The 21,827-nt window shown below is 36.4% G+C and overlaps 1 protein-coding gene across 1 annotated transcript in view; it reads right to left on the reverse strand.

The window, feature by feature from the left end:
* ABCA13 (ATP binding cassette subfamily A member 13) overlaps positions 1-21,827 on the reverse strand; it is a 175,038-nt gene that overhangs the window by 116,285 nt on the left and 36,926 nt on the right. Inside the window, exons 16-22 of the mRNA XM_066185749.1 lie at positions 21,681-21,805; positions 18,952-19,146; positions 17,018-17,182; positions 10,465-10,642; positions 8,080-8,219; positions 2,537-2,650; positions 1,831-1,921 (exon numbers count right to left, since the gene is read on the reverse strand). Of these exons, the coding sequence (XP_066041846.1) occupies positions 1,831-1,921; positions 2,537-2,650; positions 8,080-8,219; positions 10,465-10,642; positions 17,018-17,182; positions 18,952-19,146; positions 21,681-21,805 (1,008 nt within the window). The remainder of the gene's footprint in view (positions 1-1,830; positions 1,922-2,536; positions 2,651-8,079; positions 8,220-10,464; positions 10,643-17,017; positions 17,183-18,951; positions 19,147-21,680; positions 21,806-21,827) is intronic.

A 21,827-nucleotide genomic window follows, 5' to 3' on the forward strand; every position in this document is an offset into this window, starting at 1 on the left:
ACTGGTTAAGAAAGTCATCTGAAGTGAAAGCAGATTCAAATTTGAGTCCCTTGCCCAAGGAGGACACAGAGACCAGGTGCCTTCCAATTTGAATTCCAAATGCCATTTGCCGTTTTTCTTACTGGAAGTGTGCACAGGCAGTCCTAGTCTTCAAAGAAAACCTTCAAACCAAGGCCAATTTCAAACAAATCTCACAATCTGTCTGCTACAGAAAAGCCACACCAGCTCACACCAACAGTGACTGCACCAGCTCAGGCCAGTAGTACAAGACTGAGAACACACTTCATTTACAAGCTCCCAGGTGCCTCCACGGATTTTGTCCATCTCCTGCCTAGAGGCAGATACTGAAAACCAATAAAAGCTGTATTTCAGGTACATTCATTTATTTTAGCTGTAGTCCTAATTCTTTGACTGTAAACCAGACTTAATGTCTTTACATTTCTGTAAAGTCAATTTTTTCAAAACAATGAGGGTCACAAAGTCCCTCTGTGGGGACACCTGAGAGCTACTCACTGTCCTCCAGAAAGTGACTGGAACAGATATCTGTTTGGCTCATAATTATCCTAACAGTCACTGACCTAAAACCACACAGATCTGTCCTTTCTACCACAATCCTCCTCTAGGAAGTACCCTGCTCCCTTTGTCCATAATGTCACACTGTCTTTTACTGCATTTTATCCCACTTTTCTCTCTTTCAGATTCTCAAAATCATGAACTTTTCTTAGGCAACATTGGAATCAGCTTCAGTACAGAGTTTTCCTTCTGGCACATGCTGGCAAGTATTTTAATGATCACAAACCTATCTTACTGACAGCTGGACATAATGAATTTTTTTTTTAATTATCAAATTCTTATAAAATCTTTAAGTAATTTAAATTTACAGCATAATCCATTCTCTTCTCCTACTGAAATCCTTGAATACCCCAAATTAGTCAATAATAAAATTCTGCTTCTCCTCCATTAAGAACCATTCCCCTTGGGCTATCTTTCTTACCCTGGAGGCTCTCTGTTTGACTGCCAGCTCTCACTACCAACGCAGAAAGGGGGCAGCCAGGGATGGCTGTGCCCTGAGGGAGGCTGCCAGGCAGACCAATTAATCAGGGCCACACCTTTCCCACCAGAGCTGCACAGGGCTGGGCCTGCTCCAGGCTGCCGCTCCGTGGTTATGGGCCACAGTCCACACTTGGTTGTGAACCTGAGCCCACACTGCTTCCCATGGGATGATGTTCTGCCCTCAAGATCATCCCCATGGCCCTAATGGGCTTTCCCAGGGCTGGAACTGAGCCAGGTTGCTTCCTATTGACAGTGTAGCTCCCTGGTTATAACCCTCTCTCAAGCTTTTCTGAGGCTCAAGGACACCTCACACAACTGATTCTGAATAAACGGAGAAAAAATACAGAGACTTTTTGATCAAACACACTGTATCCAATCTCGTTTTCTATTTATTTCCTTAAAAATTTACTATACAAATATACTTCTACCTAATGGAACTGTGGCTACTAGGTTTATGTCTCCCTTCACACCTTTTAAGTATGAATTTAATGTTTGAGACTCCCCCATGACACTTTTTCACTTCTGACTTGTTACCAATATTGTTTCAGTATTTGATATTCACATTATTCTGTCACTGAAAAGAAAAAAGACAATTATGTTTGAGACTAACTGGAAAGGGTAAAGTTTCTTATTACTTTTATTACTATTACCTATAGTTAATTATATACTATAATTACTATTATCACTGAGGTAGGTAAAATATTCAATTTCAACTAAATGTAGTTCTAAACTGAAGTCTAACAAGGCTAACCTTTACATGTACTTTCATATACCTACCATATGCTTGCATTTTTTTAAGGAGTTTTTCCATGTTGATATCCAAATTACTTTCTATGAAATGCTTTACAAAATTGTTTTGCAGTGCTTCCTGAAATGAAAAGTGATAGATGTTATCTCAGCTTTATCTTCTCTAAGAAAATACAGAATATACAGACATATTAATGTTCAATTCCATTACCGAGATTTCCTGCATCACACTGGAGAAGTCATTTGGCTTCTCCACGTCTTTGGTCTTTCCCTCTGAACAAGTTAACGCCACACATTTCAAATAAATGGCAGGGGGGTGGGGAAAAGAGATTCAGGAGAGGTGACAGGGAAGGCACAAATAAATAGAAGAGAAAAACCTCCGTAACAAGAATGCCTTTTTCTTTTATAGTCAATATTTCCCTCATCAGTTTTTTCATCAGTTTCACATTTTGCTGGCAAACATAAGCAATGAACAAAAACACCAACTCAACACCATTTTATTTCCCCTGTTTTTCAGTGATACTGGAGCAACACTGAAGCAACAATGCTTTTAAGTATTTTCATGTCAGAAGTTTCTCAGCATCAATCTGTAGGTTCATAACACAAAGCTAATCTGCCTCTTTTTCAGCTCTTTTTAAATCTGAAGTCAGATAAAGGGGTGGTTTTGCACATATAGAAATACTGTCTAGATCTAACAGCAAAAAGTCAGAAAATAGATCTCCCATGGTTCACCAACCTGCAGTCGTGAGACAGTGAGAACATTTCCACTGGTTTTGAAAACCTCAGACATCCTAAGCCATGTCTCAGAATAAGTCTTCAAGTTTTCCACAAAACCAAAAGTGAAATTAGCCTGGGGAAAAAAACCCATGGAAACAAATGAAGTGAAACATGTCCACAGTAAACCTCAAGAAAAGAAAAAAGAAAAAAGAAAAAAAAAAAAAAAAAAAAAAAAAAAAAACTGGCATGCTTTAGATCTTCTGCAACTCCTTTCCATTCCATTTTGATAATCAGCAGTAAAACTATCCATGTTTTCTTTTTTTTTACCTAAGAAATTTAAAGTATTTTTTTCAATACCAGGCAAATCAAAGTTTTCCTGTGCTCTGAATATTTCCCACCTGAAGTACCATAAAGATTTCTTTATTTATAGTGTGTCTTTCATACGGAGTATCATGGGGATGCTTGAGAAAGACAGAAAAAAGAAATACAGTTAGGACATATTCAAAAGAAAGACTCTCAGCTGTGGGTCTTCTATTCAAACTAGTTTGACTGAGTACATAAAAAATCTGAAATTTGGAAGCACAGTTTGGACAATAAATATAAATGATCAATCAATCTGTTTCAAAATACTCTCACAGGGAAAGACTTGAGTAAAGCAAAATATTTTCTGTCCCAGTCAAACACAAGCTACAATTTCTTTCTTAGTAAACAACCAGCAATTTTTTTTCCAGCCTGTTTTAAACAGATCACAAGTATATTCAAGACTAGAAAATATTGCAGTATCTTTTTGTTTAAATTGATGTTATCAGTCACAGAAGTGCATTTAAGAACAATCCAGCATAGCTGTTATGATAAAAATTGTGACATTTTCCAGCAAAGAGTGTCTGCAGTGAGTTGTAAACTCCAATTTGGGACCACATTTTTTGCAATAATTCCTGCTGAAAGTACACAATTTTTGCCATATTATTTTAAGTGTCTTTTTCAAAATCCCACTCTTAGCACAATATGAGAAAACAAGTTCTGGTGGCTCTTTCTTCCTCTTTGTAAAACAGAACGCCCTAAAGAGACCTTGCATGTAATTTAGTTTCCCTGAAAACCATTATGCATTTAACTTCTATGAGAATCCCACTTACTCCACTTTAAAGAGTGATCATTCATTAGGATTAAAGAGAAAGTGATCCTAAATGTTAAATGATTTTAGTCTGCTGTCAAGTAGACTAAATAAGGTCTTCTGATCAGAAGTAACACAGAAACCTCATGGATTGAAACCCCCAGAACCAGGCATGATGGTGACAAGATGAAGGAGACCAGGAAGGCTGCAAGGGTGGCAAACAGGCATTGTTTGTTTTTCCCCAGGACACAGCAACCACAGGTCACACCAGAGCACAAGGAGATCGAACTTTCAGACACCACTAGAAACTAGAAACCACTAGAAACCACTACCAAGCAGCTTGTAAGATCTACGCTCAGTAGAGCTTAGTGCTTCTTAACGTAATTCTGAACAGCACAAATAATTTGCGTGCTGAAATTGTTTTCAAAGAGCTACAGTAACCATAATGTAATGTAAGGACTGTATTCTCCTTATCCAAAAAAAAAAAAAAAAAAATTGCAGTAGCATGGATTTTGGGAAAAGATGAACTTTCTATAATGTAGGCACTTATTTGAAAGAAATTAAAAGCAGCAAAGTAGTAACTTGTGTGCAGAAGGTACAGTGTCTAAGGCAGCACAGAGGAAAATGAACAAATACCTACTGCCTATCAAAAAGAATTTAAGGAAGACTATATATATACACACACACATGACAAAGCAGAAAACCACTAGAAAAATTCTTTTCAAAAGAGGTTACATCCAAATTAAAAAAAAAAAAAAAAAAAAAACAAAGAAATCCTAGGGGGGAAAAAAAAAAAGTTCAAAAGTGGTTTTCTTATTCATTCATGACTGAAGACATTTGGGAAGTTCCTGTGTCAGAAGCCTTCCCCATGCAGAACACTTTGGAGAATCTGTCTGTAATCAAAGCAGCAGTAAAAGTCATACAACTTAACACAATGAACAATAAGTAGTCAACAGGAAAAGATTATGTTCAGCCAAGAATTTCAAAAGTGCTCAAGGATTAAATAGCTGAACTAATCACTGTAGTGTAACCTCCTGATTAAAATTCCCTTATTATGAGGGAAGTGGAAAATAACACATGCAAAGCTATTCATAAAGATGCTAGGGGAACCAGAGGATTGCAGACTAAAATTCTGAAATTTAAGTTTTATTTTTTTATACTACTAATAAATTACAATAAAGAGTAGTAGTAAATAGAGAATAGAAACAATTACAGCTGGGAGATAAAAACGTGGAATATTAAATAGAAAGTGCCACAGTCTGAAGTGGAAGAACAAGCAAGTGATGAAGAAGTGGTTGATGAAGAACCCTCCACAGGCACAATAAATACTAATGTTGGGGGTTAGGTTTGTTCCTTCTTTCTCTAAAGAATTTTTTTCCCCATAAGTTACCAAGGAGACCAAGTGTTGGATACTTGAGAGTACTTAACCGAAACAAAAAAGTGGACAAAGTTGGAAGGGGGAGATAACGCAGGTAAAAGACAGAGTTTGAGACAGCTGCAAGCTTTTTCGGTGTTCGGGAAGAGAGAGAACGGCTGTTGCTGGCTGGAAGAGTTTCACTGTGGCCAAAGGGATCCAGTCCTGGGAAATCTACTATCACCGGTTCGGCCTGAATCCTGAGCCTTCTCTGCCACCCACGGGAGGTGGGCCGGCCCTGCCTCGCCTTCGGCTTCTTCGGCGCTGCTCTCCTTGCTACAGTGTGACCCTGCACCCCCTGCGCTGCTGGGACATCCTGCCCCTGCCTGCCGGGACACCCTGCCATCCCAGCTACCAGCCCGGGACTTTTCCACTGTTTCAGCTTAGTGCTCTGAGGATCCTGCAGGGACACCAAAACCAAACTGCCCTGGATTTTGTGAAACAAAGCCCCCAAGGTTCTTGGTACTGTTTTCGTTTGTTATTAATGCTGTAGTTGTTTAGTGAGGTTTTTTTGTGTTTGTTTGCTTTGTAATACATACTAGTAAAGAACTGCTATTCCTGTTTCCCAAATCTTTGCCTAAGAGCCTCTGATTGTAAATTTATAATTGAAAAAGAAAAAAGGGGGTAAGAGAATTTTAAACTCTCCATTCAAAAAAAAACTCCAGGTTTGTTTTTTTTTTATTATCTGGCAGATACCTGTCTTCCCAAACCAAAACAACTAGGAACTCATATAACCCAAAAAGCAAGTGGACAAATTATAGCAGCAAAGTCCTGGCGAACCTGACCCCAAAGTTTTTGGAAATAGCAGAAAATTCTTAAAAAGTGATTGCTGAATATAAGATCAACTCTGAAGACCTTCTGAAATAAGAAGTACTTCCACAAGATAGTTCATCAGTGGCAAATATCTTTGTTGTGAAAACAAAATCAAAGACATCACATGTGGCCTTTGAACTCCTGGATGCCAGTGTGCACTGAACTGTTTTACCCTCAGTCATCACCTCAGCCTGTTTCTGTGACTGTCACCACATCATTCCACACAGTAGAATTGCTGCCTTCTCTGAAATTCAAACCCAACAACTTCACAATTTATCAAAGAGTGGTCAATTACGCACTCTCAAATTTAATAGTCCATGTGGAAAACTTAGAGAATATGCCAGAGCATACAAACATCAGTATTCTTCGAAGCTGTAATCTGCTACTTTTTTCTTCTAGTAAATAGATGACCTGTGGCCATGCCATCTAAAGGAAACTGGAACTGTCCCAATTTCAGTAAGAGATCAGGCTTGTAAGGGCTACCGGGTTGGGGTTTAGTAGCGACATTTGAGACACTGGGGACAGTACTTGGCATTTAAACTTTGTGTTCAAGCAGTAGCTGAGATATTTCTGTAATAAAAACAAGAAAATTTCCCACTTTCCTATTTACACATAAATAGATATCCATTCATAATTGCTTGTTAGATTTACAGGACTGGGAAGAGGGGCAAGAACGTATTTACAGAGATTTCTGAATAAGCTGGTGGAACTTCTGTGAGCCTGAGAATATATAAGTAGAATTAGAGTTTCTACCAGAATCTTTGTATTGTTCCAGAGCATTAACCCCTCCCCCTCAAAAAAAACCAAACAAACAAAAAAAAACCCAATAACCAACAAACCCAAAAAACCAACCCACAAGACAACTTTGTTCTGAACTGTATTACTCGGTCCAGATTTCACTAAAAGGTCTGTGGAGGAATATATTGCATGTGAAAATATCCATCTTTCCTACAGATGTTTTTAAGAATGGAGGTTTGGCATATTAATTGGCAAAATAATGTAGAAATGTTTTAAGTATTATATTCTAAATGTCTTTGTAACACTGAATGTAAGTTCAAAAATATATGTAATGTTTATCATTTCTTGCAACTCATTCTTTAGAGATTTTCCATCTAGAAACATCAAGAGCAGCATTTTTTTACTAAAAATTTAAAACTAATTATGCTGTACTCCAGAGCGATAACTGATGTTCTCCAAAATAAGTTATTTAACTGCAAAATATTAAATCACTCAATCTTTTTTCCAATTCAGAACAGAAACTATAAAGCTAGTAGTATCTTCTATCTACAGTGGGGTTTTTGGCTTAGTTTTTTGCTATTTTTTTAGAACATAAATCAGAATACCACAAAGTTTTCAATTAACAGAGAATGTAGTTACTATCACTTTTTAAGTTATTATGGTATTTTTCTGTACCACTTAGAAGCAGCAATTGTTTTTTTCCAAATTTCTGTTCTTTCTACAACCAATATTGCAGAGTAAAAGTCATATATTTAGAAGACCAATGCAAAATTTGCTGAGAAATCTAAAACAAGTCATAAACACTTCTCTTACAGACGAACCTCTAAGCTAGGCATGAAGAAACATGTCATTGTCAATAATCAAACTCAAGACAGAACCCCAACCACAGTAGAACTGCAGAGGTAGTAAAACCCTTGAATACCATTATCAGTATCCACACATAGGGCACCTCAGTTACAATTGGTTACTCAACTACTGGTGTTACAGTCAGTAAGGATGAACTACAGATTTCTTAATTATTTTTTTTAATTCAGCTCAGTGACTCCCTAAGAACAGGCTTTTCTTCCCTGGGGGCAACCCCTTCCCACAGGTCTCTATGATGCCCTGTTACAATTCCCATGAAAAGAAAATGTTGAAGGGTAAACTTCCCTATAATATGTGCACCCTAGACCTCGATTCAGCATGATTCACATGACACTTCTGCTAATGTGTTCTTTTTAATCTTTCTACACATGATATAAAGGACTTTGAGCAAAATTCTGCTTTTCTCACTGAGTTTGAACCACTGTAACAAGTAGGATAAAAGTTAAGAGAAGCATTAAATTTAAAGTGGGAAACAGGTGAGACCTCAGGGGGCAAGTTGGATCTATTTTTATGAAAGGCAGTTATCCAGTTCCTTCTGCCTACCTTGAAAGAAGTGGAACTTTAAAACAAATTACAAAGACAAAATCAATACACAGAAATAGTGGTGTTTTTTGATACTCACCTTCTCCATCACCAGGTCAGTCATGTTGATGTTTGAATTGTACAGTATCTTCCCATGTAATAAAGGTTTCAGGAAAGTCCATAGCAAAGCCCCATTGGGAGCCTGCAAAATCTCCTGATAAAGCTTCAAGCAAAAAGGAGCTGCAAAAATAAAGACAGACTCACATTTAAGACAGACAACACAGGTGAGATTGAATCTTTTTTATTCAAACAAAAGCTTGAGTCTTACTTTAGAGTCTACCACAGCACCATGCCAAAAACTGTTACCAGTGTTTGGGTAACTACACCATCCAGCTGCCACTAAGCAGTCATACAGGCTCCTACAGAAATTGTTTAAACACAGTCTATGATAGTGTTGAGGATGCAGAACTCTAAACACTGAATAGGAAAAAAAATTCAGAATCTAAAGAGATTCTCTCAGGCTGCTGAAAAGCAGCCTGTGAATCCCATCTATCCTAAGTGTTACTTTAGTGCATTTTAGAGCAGAAGACCATATGCAAAACCTCTGCCCACAAAAGTGAATTCAGAGGGAAGAGTCCCCTCAAAAGAAAAAACAAAATTTCCTTCCACACCCTCCATTGTTCTGCTTTGGATTCCTATACAAAAAGAAGTAGGAAGATGCAAAATCTTTCACAAATACAGACTTTTCTTTTTGCGTAATCTTACAAGAACCTACCAAAAAGACAGGCAAAAAAATTTGTCATGACACTTAACTTCTTGATTTGAAAAATCTAATCAATTGTCTTTTCCGTTCCTTAATAAAAAAAAACATATTCCTACACCACATGGGGCTACTAATGCATTAGGCTGTATGTACTTCAGAACTCGGATCTAAGATATATTTTCCAAGATATCTGTCTGTATTTGTACTCACGTAAAGGCAATGAGTTCCTATAAGAAGTATTTAGATTTTTATGCCCAACTCAGGGTTTTGGGTGGCTTTATTATTTATTACAAGTGTTTTCAAAATATGCTGTTTCTGGTGTTCTGAAGAAATATTAAATAATGTCATTAATTCCTCAAGGAAAACAAATCTTTTTATATAATGGTAAACAAGGCCAAAATCTTTTAAACTCCTGACCAAAGTTAAAGAAATAAGTGTCAGGAATGTTTCATAAAGAAAGGCCAGTTTTCTTTGCCCAAGTTTTTACTTTCTTGAATGAAACAATCATTACTAAACACAATCCTTGCTAAACAATAGCAAAGATTTAAGAGGCTACAAGTTGGCCAGACAGAAATGTCAATAGACTAAGGACACAGAAGATTTGCTAATCTGGGTTTGCCGTGATCTTCAGAAAATCACTAGGAAGTGTTTGTATACACAAAACACATACAAGTTAACCACTGTGAAGTGGTATGAATCAAGTTTCTGTGGCTTCAATTTTATTTTTTTTTTAATTTTCATTTTCCATTGCCCCATATACAAATCTGTAAAATATGGGCATCGGTATTAATTCACTCATGGAAACGTTGGAACTAACTGACGCCTTAAATATTTCAGAGTCCTATGGTAAAAAAATCTCACAGAACAGCAGAGTTATGACAACTTGAAAAAAAAGATCAAGAAACAGTGCTTCTGGCCTAAACAGCTTTTAAAGAGACTAGGTTCCAAACAATCTGTCTAATCAGCCATGCAGCTGACTTCATTCTTCCAACAGGAAAGAAAAGCAGAGCTGCCTGCTTACCACTACTACATGCCACACATGTAAGTGAGAAGGCCAAAGCTGAGCTCTGGCTCCCTCCCAAGGGTCCCAAACAAGCCAGGAACAATTTCTGCCTGTAGAAACCAACAGATGACAGAGGCTTCCCTAGTGACACTCTATCACTGTATTCTTCCCTTGCACAGGGCCACCTGAGGCACTAATAAGGTTATTAACAATATTAAAATTAATCAGGGTAAGTCAAATGTGTATTAAAGAAAGGGAGCAAAGGTGAAACTATATGTGAGCTAAGGGATTTTTCTGAGCACTTGACAAACGGAATAGGAATATCAACCATTAAAAACTCATTTTATCTGCAAGGTTTGCATATTTTACTGCTCAATAATACCACAGCTTTGTGTTCACCAAAGAAAGGCAAGCAGCAATAAATTCTCAATCTTGTATCTCAAAGATACATTTTTAATACCAAGTGCTTTAAAAATGTTAATAAAAATATTTCAAATACAGGAATACTCTTATTTATTATTTTCAAGGATAGAAAAAAACAGAATCTCTTTTGTCTCACCCACAATTATCTCACTGCCGCTTTAACTGATCAACACTTTGTGCTCAAGATGACAATATCAACTGAGATGTCAGTGGGTACATAAACATTTCCATTTTAGTGAGGAAAAACTCTTAACTCTGAATTCATATTGCAACTTGTCATAGATATGTCTTCTTACTTGAGTTTTCAGGAATGCCATATTTTGCCATATTGTCCTCCAAAAGTCCCATGATTCTGGGCATGTCTGTGAACAGGTTTGCATTGCTGAAAAATGAAGATTCTTCTTTACACACTGCCTTGATTGCAGACTCCAGGGATCCAACAGCTGAACTTCTGAACTGCCCACCTTGCAAAAACTAGAACAAATGAACAAAAACACAGATGAAACAAAGTTGCTTTAAGTAGCTTCAAGGAGAAGCCCTGGTGTTCTGTCAATACTGATGTCCGAGGAGATTGACAAAATTGGGCTGTTGAAACAGCCTGTTAGGGTGAGGGCCTGCTGTGCTCATTTCTGTTCTTCTGATCACTGCTATTATGGGGAAAGGTAATGTAGTTTTAATTGTCAGGATATTCAATGAAAGACAGTAGCATAATGTACTACACTGAAACATGAAAAATACTGTGTAGCAGTTAGGCAGAAAAGGAATGAAAATATCAAGACAACTGGACTACAGATACATTGATTCTAATGCCATTTTCGCAAAATGTGCTCTTCTGGTGGATTATTCCGGTGTCACAAAGGCAGCAGAAACAACTAAAGCCATTTTGCTATGAACATTTACAGTGAAGACAGTTGCTAATTAGAAGAAAAAAAAAAATCAGATGCATGTGCTCCAAAAGCCTATTTTCTTCTAACTTGTTAGATGTGCTTACAGTTTTTTGCACATCTTGAGTCATACCAGCATTTATTATTGCCATTTGTTCATGGCTGGTGTACTTCCAATGGGGAGAGAGAGCAATCTGACTGCTCTTATGGCTTAAGCACCATCATTCACCACATTCAACAAGAAAGAAGAAGAATAGTCTCATCCTCTGTGCAGCTCCACTTTTCAAATAAGAGGCTCGATTGTAAGCGATATCTCATGGAAGGGTATACAGGTGCACAGCTCTAAGAGGACACAACTGCAAGGCACCACGCTGCTGTGGTACAACTGAAGAGTGCACTGGCTCGCCTGATACTCATTACTGCTGCAGATTCTTGTCAAGAAAGGCAGAAGTAGACTATCAGACATCATCTGAAGACTCCACAACTGGCAAGTAGAAAAAACACTGTAATACATCAAACACACACATTCGGCACTGAAAAAAAATTAGCCTTTTATCGTTGGAATTTTTTTAAACAGAAGAGTCAATTTTCAAAGTAATACAGCACTTTACATAAAGACATAATCACAGACAGTTTGGAAATTGCGCTGTTAGAAACAGTTTATCCTGATCAATGCATTTATTGAAGTGCCAGGTGCTTCTTTAGTCATCCTGGAGGAATATTAGTATGTGTCGTTTAAAACTCAGTGTTAGCTGCTCCCAAAATCTTACTTTTAGCACACAGTTTCAGCACAGAGCAAAGTAAATAAATAATACCCACATCTCATAATACAATCATCCACAGCCCTTGAATGAATCTGCTGGCATGGCCTTCACTGGAGAAATAAACTTTATTTATGCACAATGCTGTATAAAATTGGTTATGAATCTTTATTAGTGACTATTTGCACTAGAGGGATAAATGAGGCTTATTTCAGTCAAAGAGCACAAGCGTGCTAATTAATTCCAGCTCCAATCAAAATAACTTGAAATTCAAATAATGAATATTTATGTGGTAAGCTGCCATTAACAGGCTGAATCTACTTACTATCTTTCAACTAAATATCCACTGACTCAAAAAGACATGCTTCTTAAAATTTGGCTTTGATAAAGTACGAGAAATATATAGTATGGATCTCACCTAAAAGAAAGAATTATCTTTGATCTAGTTGGTCTAGTTTAAACTGTATAAAGTAGGACTGTAATCAAGACTGATGAATCCAAAAAACCAGCCTCTTACAAACTAATCAGTCAACACTGTAACAAATTCATGGAAGAGGAAGGCTGGTATGGAAGATTAAAAGCTTATCTGGAACTGGATTTTCAAAAGGAGGAAAAAACCTCATAGCATAGGAGCTCCTGACCTAACTGAACAACTGTATGCATAAAAAATGTTATGAATAAAAACAAATTCACATGGAATAGAAATGCCAGCTACTCAGGAAAAGAAACTTAAAAGTCATGCTGGGCTACGGCTTGCACATAAATCTAAAACACATTCTGAATCACTACAGTAGAGAGAAAGAAAGAGAAAAAATAATGCAGTTTTCCTGGAAAATTACAATGAGCTTAAAGATAGTTCAAAATTTGATGAAACCAAATGGCTAAAGGAAAAAAATAGATAATCATAATTCTTTGGAAAAAACATAAACAGAACAAAGTCTTTTTTGCCCTGAAATTGACAGAATCAGGGGGATAATAGCAAAATTGCTGATTTGAATAAACAGTTTTTCAGAAGCCTATCAAATTTAGATGGCACTATTTTAAAAGTAGAAAAATCACATATATATTCAAGAATGAGCAGTTTAATGATCCAGGAAATAATGGATATCTGGTTCTGATGTTTATTGGGGCAAGATATACAGTAAATTGTAAAGTGGACAACAATAAAGACAGAAAAAAATATTTGAGAAGTAAAATTTCATGCATTCTCAAGTTATCATTCCTGACCAACACAACATATTTATGTGGGAGGGCAATTCCTTTCTCCACAAAAAAGATACATGCTGACTCAAATTTAGGTGAACATTAACAACCAATTAATGTTCTTGCTCTAGAAAATATTAATCATCATTCCTCCAACTGCTGATTAATGGTGGTGGGTAAAAAAATGACATTAAGAAGATGTTGCAGGGAGTCTGTTAAGAGGAAAGAAAGCACAGGATTACAGAGAAGTTATTAGTGCTATTCCTGTGAGGCCTGAAAGAAGGAAATTGACTAAATCTGCCTCTCATTTAATACCAGAAGGTATTGCAGGAGAAAAGAAGATCATAATGAAATATGGCAAAATGCCAAAACACCTAATTCAAGGCAAATTGAATAGAAAGATAACCAGTGTAAAATCTTATTTATCAACTGAAATCATGAGATGTTGCTATAAAACGGATGTCACCTCAGTGTATCACTCATCCTTAATCGTCTAAGAGACAAAACTGTGTGCAGTTTATGAAAAAGTTGAATGCAAGTTTAAGAAAGTCATTTTAGTAGGTATAGACAAGAATGGGCAGGCTACAAGAGTCATCAGCTGTAATTCCCCTCAAACACTGCACACATTTCTTCTTCCAGACATTCAGGATTAGCCTGAAACCAGCATGCAAAAATGATGCTAGGCTGTCTTAAGCAGCTGAGATTCTGATCTAAAAGAAAAAACTAAAGCAAAAAAAATACTATAATAAGTCATTTCAACCTAGCAAAAGAGAGGACTGCAATTGGCTTTCCACAAACATATGGGCAAGCCAGAGAAGTTAAAAATGCTACAGATTTTTTTTTTTTTGATACAAGAATAAACATAATAGCCACAAATAAACCTAAATCAGATTTTATTTATTTAAAACCTCAACAGGTTGTTCTGCAATGATAAGTTCAACAGAGAATTTGTTCAAGTTAGTGGAAGGATTACAGGGTGAGGCTGCCTCTCACAATTAACTGCATTCAGCAACTCAGTAAGTCCCCAGCAGCTTATCTATTGATGAGTGACAAGCATCCGAAAAATTAGGAATGAAAACATAAATGAATAGTTTCAGACAGCAAAACACATGCAAAAATCATGACTGAAATCAGCAGTGTTTTTTCTCAGGGAGTTATCCATTCACTCAGTGTTTTTAACAGTAGAATCTGGCACCTTATTCCATTTCCTGCTGATGGGTAGATGATGAGTTTTTACATCATCTTTTATTACAATATGTGTACCTTTTCAATTCAACTTCATATGTTGCAGATATATTAAAGTTATTTCTTCCTTTTAACTTTTCCTGTCAGACAGAAATCCATGTGCACAGTTGACAATTACTTTATTACCTCTTTCATTATAGAAGTAATTTTTTTAAATCAACTTGAATATCTTTTTGAAAAAAGGTCCACATATTTTACCCTAAAAACACTTACTTTCTTTATCTGATAATCTTTCAATGTCCCTGAATTATTTTGCTCTTGGTAATCATGAAAACAAAAATCCAGAATGATGGACTCTTTTGTGCTGGAGTCCAGGGCATTCATTTGGGCACCCTGGGAGGCTACAGACCTCGGCAGAGAGGTCTGGGACCCGAGCAAGAGAGTCTAAGATCTGTACAGGGGGTTCTAAAATTTGTACAGGGGGGTTGTAGACCCTAGCACAGAGCCCAGAGAGACACCGTCTTTGACTTCAGTCCATAGAAAAAGGCTTCTAACACTGAGAGAAGAATTACAAGTCACAAAAATGTGACAGACAGTAGTGTGGAGTGTCACAGAGTGGAAAATTTTGTAGTTTTAGGATTCTTAGTATATAAGTGCATAAGGAACAAGATGAAAGATTTAAAGTGTTGCCCTGAGTTCTTCCTTCTTCTACCCTAGCCTCCATCTTCTGGTGACGGTGGGACAAAGTAACTAAAAAAAATTGAGTCAAAGTAGAGTTGAACCCTTTAGTATAAGTTTTAAGCATTAGCACATAATTGTAAATAACATACACATAGTTATCTGTATAAAAGGCAGCGACCTCTCATCGCGGGGGGCGTCATCCTGTGACCAAGCAGCTGTGAACATCTCAGCTGAACATGAAAAGAATTGTAATATAAAAAATAATAACATAAAAAACAAAACAAACAAACAAAACAAACAAACAAAACCCAAACAAACAAAAAAAAGCAAACAACCTTGAAGACTCTGCTTTTTTCTTGCATCTGGCTCGGGGCCTTCAGAAAGCAAAAAAAAGCTCACTCGAGCCACCAGCTAAATCTCAAGAAAAAAAACAAACCTGACAATTAGCATCCATAAGTTGGCATTCCAGTGGAGAAGAAACCCAAGATTTTTGGAAATAAAAGAACACATTTAAGGAGGGAAGTGTATAAGCAATACATGCACTTCAGTGGAGCACTTATTCAACTGCACAAGTTTGGCCACCGTAGAAAAGAAGCAAAAAATAAACAGTAATTAAAACTTGTTGGAAAGTATAAAAAAATCAAGTTAAACATTAAAAAAATAAAGGATACTTACACTTTTACTAGTCTTAAAAACTAAAAAAAAAAAGTTATGGAGACAGAAGAGCTCTTGAAATCAAAAAGTGTAATTTATTAATAAAAGAAATAGGCATTGATTATTTTAATCCTCCACAAATTATTAGGTTACCAAAATGCCCCAATAATTTCACAAGAAAAAGGGATATAGTAAAACATTAGAAAATAAAGACTGTGTCCAAAAAGTGATCAAAAAAGCTTAGAACTGAAAAAGAACAAAAATCCCATGGTTAAATCTATGGTTTATTATGGGCTAATAGGGGTGGCCATCAAGAAAAGCTTAAAACTGTGAGAAGATGGCCCTCTGCTGTTCCATGTCTTCCTTTGCAAACTTTTTTAAACAGCACTTTTTGAGAGGTTCTACTATCAAATAAAGAACTTTGCAATTTTAGTCGAAAAAGAATATTTCATTTGCTGGAGGGAAAGTCTGACACAAACAGAGCTAGTTTAAGGACACCAGAAAAAATGCAAGTGTCTGATGAAAGTCACCATTCATTGTGGCAGCCAAACAACTACCCCAAAAAGAGAGAATTTAACTAACTTTGCAAAAAGCAATATCATTGAACTATAAACTAGGTACTAGGTCTCTTTCTTACTTACAAGTTCTAATTTTTAAGGCAATTAAAAATCAAAACCAAAACTGATAGATGCACCAGAGCAGCATTTTTCAACGTTTCAAACACAGATTAGACAACCTTGGAAAAGATAACACTAAGGAAAATAGTATTTAGGGCAGTGTTTACTCTGTACTCTAGCAATAAACCACATTGCACCATTTACCACTGCAGGATCTTTTAGAGGTTTGCAATTTAAAACCAGATTCAATCCTCAGTTTTCCACAAAGGACAACAAACCCAAAAGGTAATGTCATGGGGGTCAGCAGGTCTTCCTATGGAATTGGAACCTGCTCAGAGACAGAAATCTTTCTGATGATTCATTTTAACACTAGATCCACCACTGTGCTGGCTGTGTAGATGTGCATACAGCAACTGCTCTTAAAGGCAGGGACAAAACAAGTACCCTCACTCACACCTCGTGCCAATTTTTTTTTTTTTAACATCAAGAAGAACTATCACACAAATTCCTTAGGTGACATGAACAGAAACACATGGCAGATACAAGAACTGCATAGGCTGTCTTCAACTCATAATATTTAATGAAAGCAAAGCTAATTCTTACAAACAAAATAATAATCTGCTCTTTGACTAGGATCTCATACATTAACAAAAAAAGAAATTACAGAAACACATTAGTAGTCTCAGAATTACCAAATGGCTTGAAAGAGACAAAATGAGTCTTCCTAGGGTTTATGGACTCTTCTCTGCATTTCCAACTTTCTAGGAAATCATTTCCATTAGTGTGTCTCCTTACTAAGCACATATCCCTACCTAATCACCTCACCAGGGGAATTAATTTTACATATTGAAATCCTGCACATACCTGCTGCAATGTGGAGATGTCAAGCACACCAATGTTTTGAATGCCTTGGAGGAACACTGGAAGTTTTTCCATGACATGGTGGACTTTATTGAGAAGTGAACTGATACTAGAGACCACGTCCAGTAGCATATTTAATACATTGCCTATCTCAGGTGGTATCTGGACCTTGGAAAAGAAGGAGAAAAAACCAACAGGAAATTCCAGTTACAAACAAATGTTAACCTTTCAATGAAACACTCAAAATTATTGTCTTTTTCTAAAACTGATTATACAGTGTTCCTACAAACCATGTTTAACAAAACTTTTGCTATAACTCCCCAGTTACTCTCAGATTGAGCTGAAGAGAAGTTCTCTGTAACGTAATGTTAGATCTGGCTTATGAAAAATCATGAATTAATATTTGGAGAACATGTTTACACCTGCCAAGTTGAAGAGAGCTTTCCAACCCAATATGCTAATGGGATCTGTGACAATCTATCCTTTTAGAATTCAGTGTAAATGGAAACTTTTCCTTCACCACTTCAAAAATGTTCAATGCAATAATTTCATATTTTAAAAATAATTTGTAAGTTAAATTAAATCTAGAAATCATTTTTACTGCTTAATATGACCCCTAAAGTAACTAACTTCCCTGCCACACTGTTTCTGCATTTGAATTTTTCATGCCCAAAATAATAGTGTACATTTTATTACCTACTTGACCTAAGTTCAATTGCCTGTTTGCTATTTCCACCGTGCAAATTCGTCATTATGGATTTTCTCTCTGTTCCTTTTGCTTTTGGGGATTAGTTAGATGATGCAATAATACAAACGGATTCATTGTTACCTGTCTATGCAAAATAATAAAACCACTATAATCTCATTATATTATTTCAGTTCTTCCTCTGATTATCTATTTTATCCACCTTTGTCCTCCTACTATAATGTCTGTGCTTGATTTTCATCGCAGCCTTCACCAGCTTATGTGGAGAAAAAAAAAATAAAAGACGCTCACAAAAAAAACTTATTTGGCTAAAAAAATAGCAGAACTTCCATTATAATTTAGGATAAGCTGACAACATTATTTACTCTTTTCTAGGACTTGATTAGGTTTCCGTAGAGTTCAGTAGAAACCCTTATCGAAATAAGGTTTCTTTTCTTCTCATATTTTTTCCGTTCTAGGTTTGCAGATAATTCAGAAAGTAATATCTTTTCTTTTCCCTCTGGTATCTTTACCTATTGTGGGAAATTGTCTTGTTTTTAAAATTCTATGTCTAACCTGCTTAACTGAGCATGCAGCATCCAGAATACAATCAGACCCCTATGGCTTTAGAACAAACCTTTCTTCCTCACAATGTTATATTTCAGCTATTGATGCTTATATTTTATGTTCTGTCAATCAACTACCCCTGAAGAAATGACTCTCTTCTACTATCCTATTCAATAATTCTGCTCTTACAGATAAAACCATTAGCTCATTGAATAACCAAACTAGATTCCAGATTATCTACAGTTGTACAGATAACACAGTTGTGCTACAGACATTTGCATCCACAGTGCTATGAATTCTTCTGAGAAAACAGTTTTGTCATTCTTGTGATGTGAGCTCCCATGCTGGTTTTAGTTAAAATGCTGTCAGATCAGTCTTCCACTCTTACAAATAATGAAGTGACTAATCGCATGAACTGGAAACTCTGCTAAAGATTAATAAAACTGTGTTGACCTCCTGTGTTTTCTGCAATGCATTCATAATTAACTCCTCAATGACAATTTTTCTGAGGAAGCATCTATTAGCCTCATTCTTCAACTGCTATATTTTGGGGAGCCAAATGAAGACAAAAAATGCCATATGTCCACTGTTTGCTTTCATGAAGGAAGAATATCTGAAGAAATAATAGAATTATTAATCTATCTACCTGTATGTTTCATGTTACCTTCAAATAAAACCATCTTACCTTGTAAATGATGTGACGTATGTTCAAATTTTGCATAATCAACACAAACACGGTATACAAGTCCAGTGCTGGTAAAGAACATAATTCTTCCACTACCATGGAAGTTCCACTGTTTTCAGGCAGCTTTAGCAGCAGGCTAAGTATTTCTTCATCACATCTTCCAGTTAAAGCAACCACAAAGGCACTGGAAAGAACCTATCACAACATATGTGTATTAAAAAATTTTCTCCCTGTAATGCATCACCTTTTTTTATAGTCAATAAAGCAAAAATTTGTGTCACAGTAACATGACAATTTTCAGGCACCAACAGACCTGAAATAATAAACCATACAGCTTTATATCAGATTGCTATTTTCTTACTTTGTACTCTTTGTGCATAAAAAAAGATGAAGTATATTTCTTATAAGGATTTGCTTTCATGTTTCACTGTTCAATCATTCATTCTTGAGCATTCATGCCATAAGCAGGCATATTTACAATGCTGAGCATACTCCTTCCAGCAGATATACACCTCTGCTGCAGAAACACCTGAAGATCAAAATCTAGGCATGTGAATCACTAACATCAAACAATATGGTCCTTCTTTCTTTCAAAGGACACACAAATTTAATGCTTGGGAATGCCTATATGTCACAATGTTTGCTCTAAGCCAGCTCACATTTCTCAGTCAAACATTCCTTTAAAGTATTATTTAATAGCAGCTGAAGGGACAAATGCTTAAGCAGACCTTGAGTGAAGCTATAATAAAACCATCTTGGATAATGGCAAGTGAATAAAGTCCAGATATCTCAGGAGTTCTTAACTACCCATTCTCAACAAGAAAAAACTACAAGTTTTTTAGGAGCCTCTAGGGGTCAAAGTACAGGACTCCACTGTACTGCTTAGAACAAAATCTGCCTCTACTGCCTCCACTGAATGCATCTCTTGCTGCTATCAATCAGGGAGAGGATCTGCAAGACAGTCAGAATATGCAATTTAACTCTTTAATACCTTTGAACATTTTATTTTGCAACTTAATATTTTGATTATTTTGATTTTTATTCTGGAACAGAAATTTGCCTTAAGGTTTTCTATATATTTGAAGAATCACTTTTTTGTGTGCACATTCAAGGAACAGAATATGAATATAATTCTGCAAGCAGCATAAGATGAAACTGATTTGGACTTCTTGCTGGGGAAGAAATTTGATTGTGATGCAATTTGAAATTTATTTCAAATTTTCCTCACATGATTATCACCATTTCAATACAGTTTTAACATATTCTATGTTTTATCCCCTAGGTTACGGTCCTCTGAAATTTCCTTGCAACTTCCTGAGTACCAGAGCTAATCCAAACTCCTACATTCAGTAAATGAATGCTTACAGTCTTCAGGTTACAGGTTTTAAGTGATTTCAAATCACTTCATCACATGGCAGTGAGCATGGCCAGCACATAACATCGTGGCAGCAATTAAGGGTAAATACAATAAGCACAAAAAATTTCCAGGCTTACCCTTACTGTTCCAGAGGCAAGCACGGTAGTACATATAATCACAGAAATGTAAGGCTACAATGGACCTATAGCTGTCATTAGGTTATCAGACAGTGGCTGTATAGACAATAAACATAATGGGAATGTCTAAAATACAGCTCTATGAAATACTTGTGCAGCTTTCATAATTGGTAAGAGACAGAGTATTTTAATGCTCCAGTTGGACCGGGGGAGGATTTAAGCACTAAGCAAACAAAAAAAATCTGTATAGTTATCCAAATGTGAGACGTGTGTATATATTTGAGCTCTATATATGACTGGCAAAATGTGGATGGAAAGTAATTTCACAATTTAGCCAATTAGCATTATTATTACAAAGGATCAAAGGTGCACTGAATCCTATTTAACGGAATTGCCTTCAGATGACTTCTCTCATTACCATTTAGTGGTACCACAATAACAAGCTAACAATAAAGGCAGTCACGCTGCCACAGAGGCAGAAGAACAAATCATCTATAAGTAGTTATGACGGTCTGAACTGCCTTTTAATGCTGCGCTTTTCACCAACAGCTTGCGATGGTTTCTGCAAGTGGAGCATCACTGACACCCAGTGGCTGCTTGACTGAGCTGGTGGATTTACACCAAATTTACCCTCCGTTCCTGAACCGACAGTCGCAGCAGAGAGAACCTATTAGTCAGCTAGCATTTCTCATGATTTCAACTGATCACTGGGATCACAGGAAAAAACAATGTAACACTCGTTCCCTCAGAATCCCTCAGAAAACTTAAAGCACTCAAGAGTCAACAACTCAAAGTGAAAGTAAAGCAAGACAGTGGTAAGACAATGTAAGAACAGTGAGGAACTCACAAAGGAATTTTAAAAATACGTACATAAGACAACTCCATTACACAAGGAGTGGAGGTGTTAAGGTACAAAATGACATTTCCAGAAACCCTCATCTTTTCTACAATACTGAGACAGAAAAGCTCCAATTCTGTGTCAGCACAAGAGGGTAAAACACTGCTGAAAGTAAAGAAGTAGTGCCATTTAAACCAGAGGAATAGTGCTACTATAAATTGATTTCTTAATGCATCACATTATTAGTTTGAAGTCCTAACACTCCCAAAGTATTTCACATGGAAGTGATAAGTGAAAATATGAGATTCCACACAAACAACATGGCTTGTTTTGCGTCATCTAGCACACCATACTATAGGTTGGCCCACTAATTTGACACCTCTTTTTGATCTTTTACCTCTGAATGAGAGACACTTGCTTCCAAGAGGGTATTAAGAGTTTCTTCAGAAATATTGACAGACGAACCAATGTCCAGCCTCAACTGAGTAATATTCTGCACAAAATCTTTGACTTTTTTTCCCTCTGGAAGAGAAAAAAATAGTAT

This window comes from Chamaea fasciata, unplaced genomic scaffold (assembly GCF_029207755.1).
Source record: "Chamaea fasciata isolate MVZ Bird 193981 ecotype frontalis unplaced genomic scaffold, bChaFas1.0.hap1 SCAF_1, whole genome shotgun sequence".
Taxonomy (NCBI): Eukaryota; Metazoa; Chordata; class Aves; order Passeriformes; family Sylviidae; genus Chamaea; species Chamaea fasciata.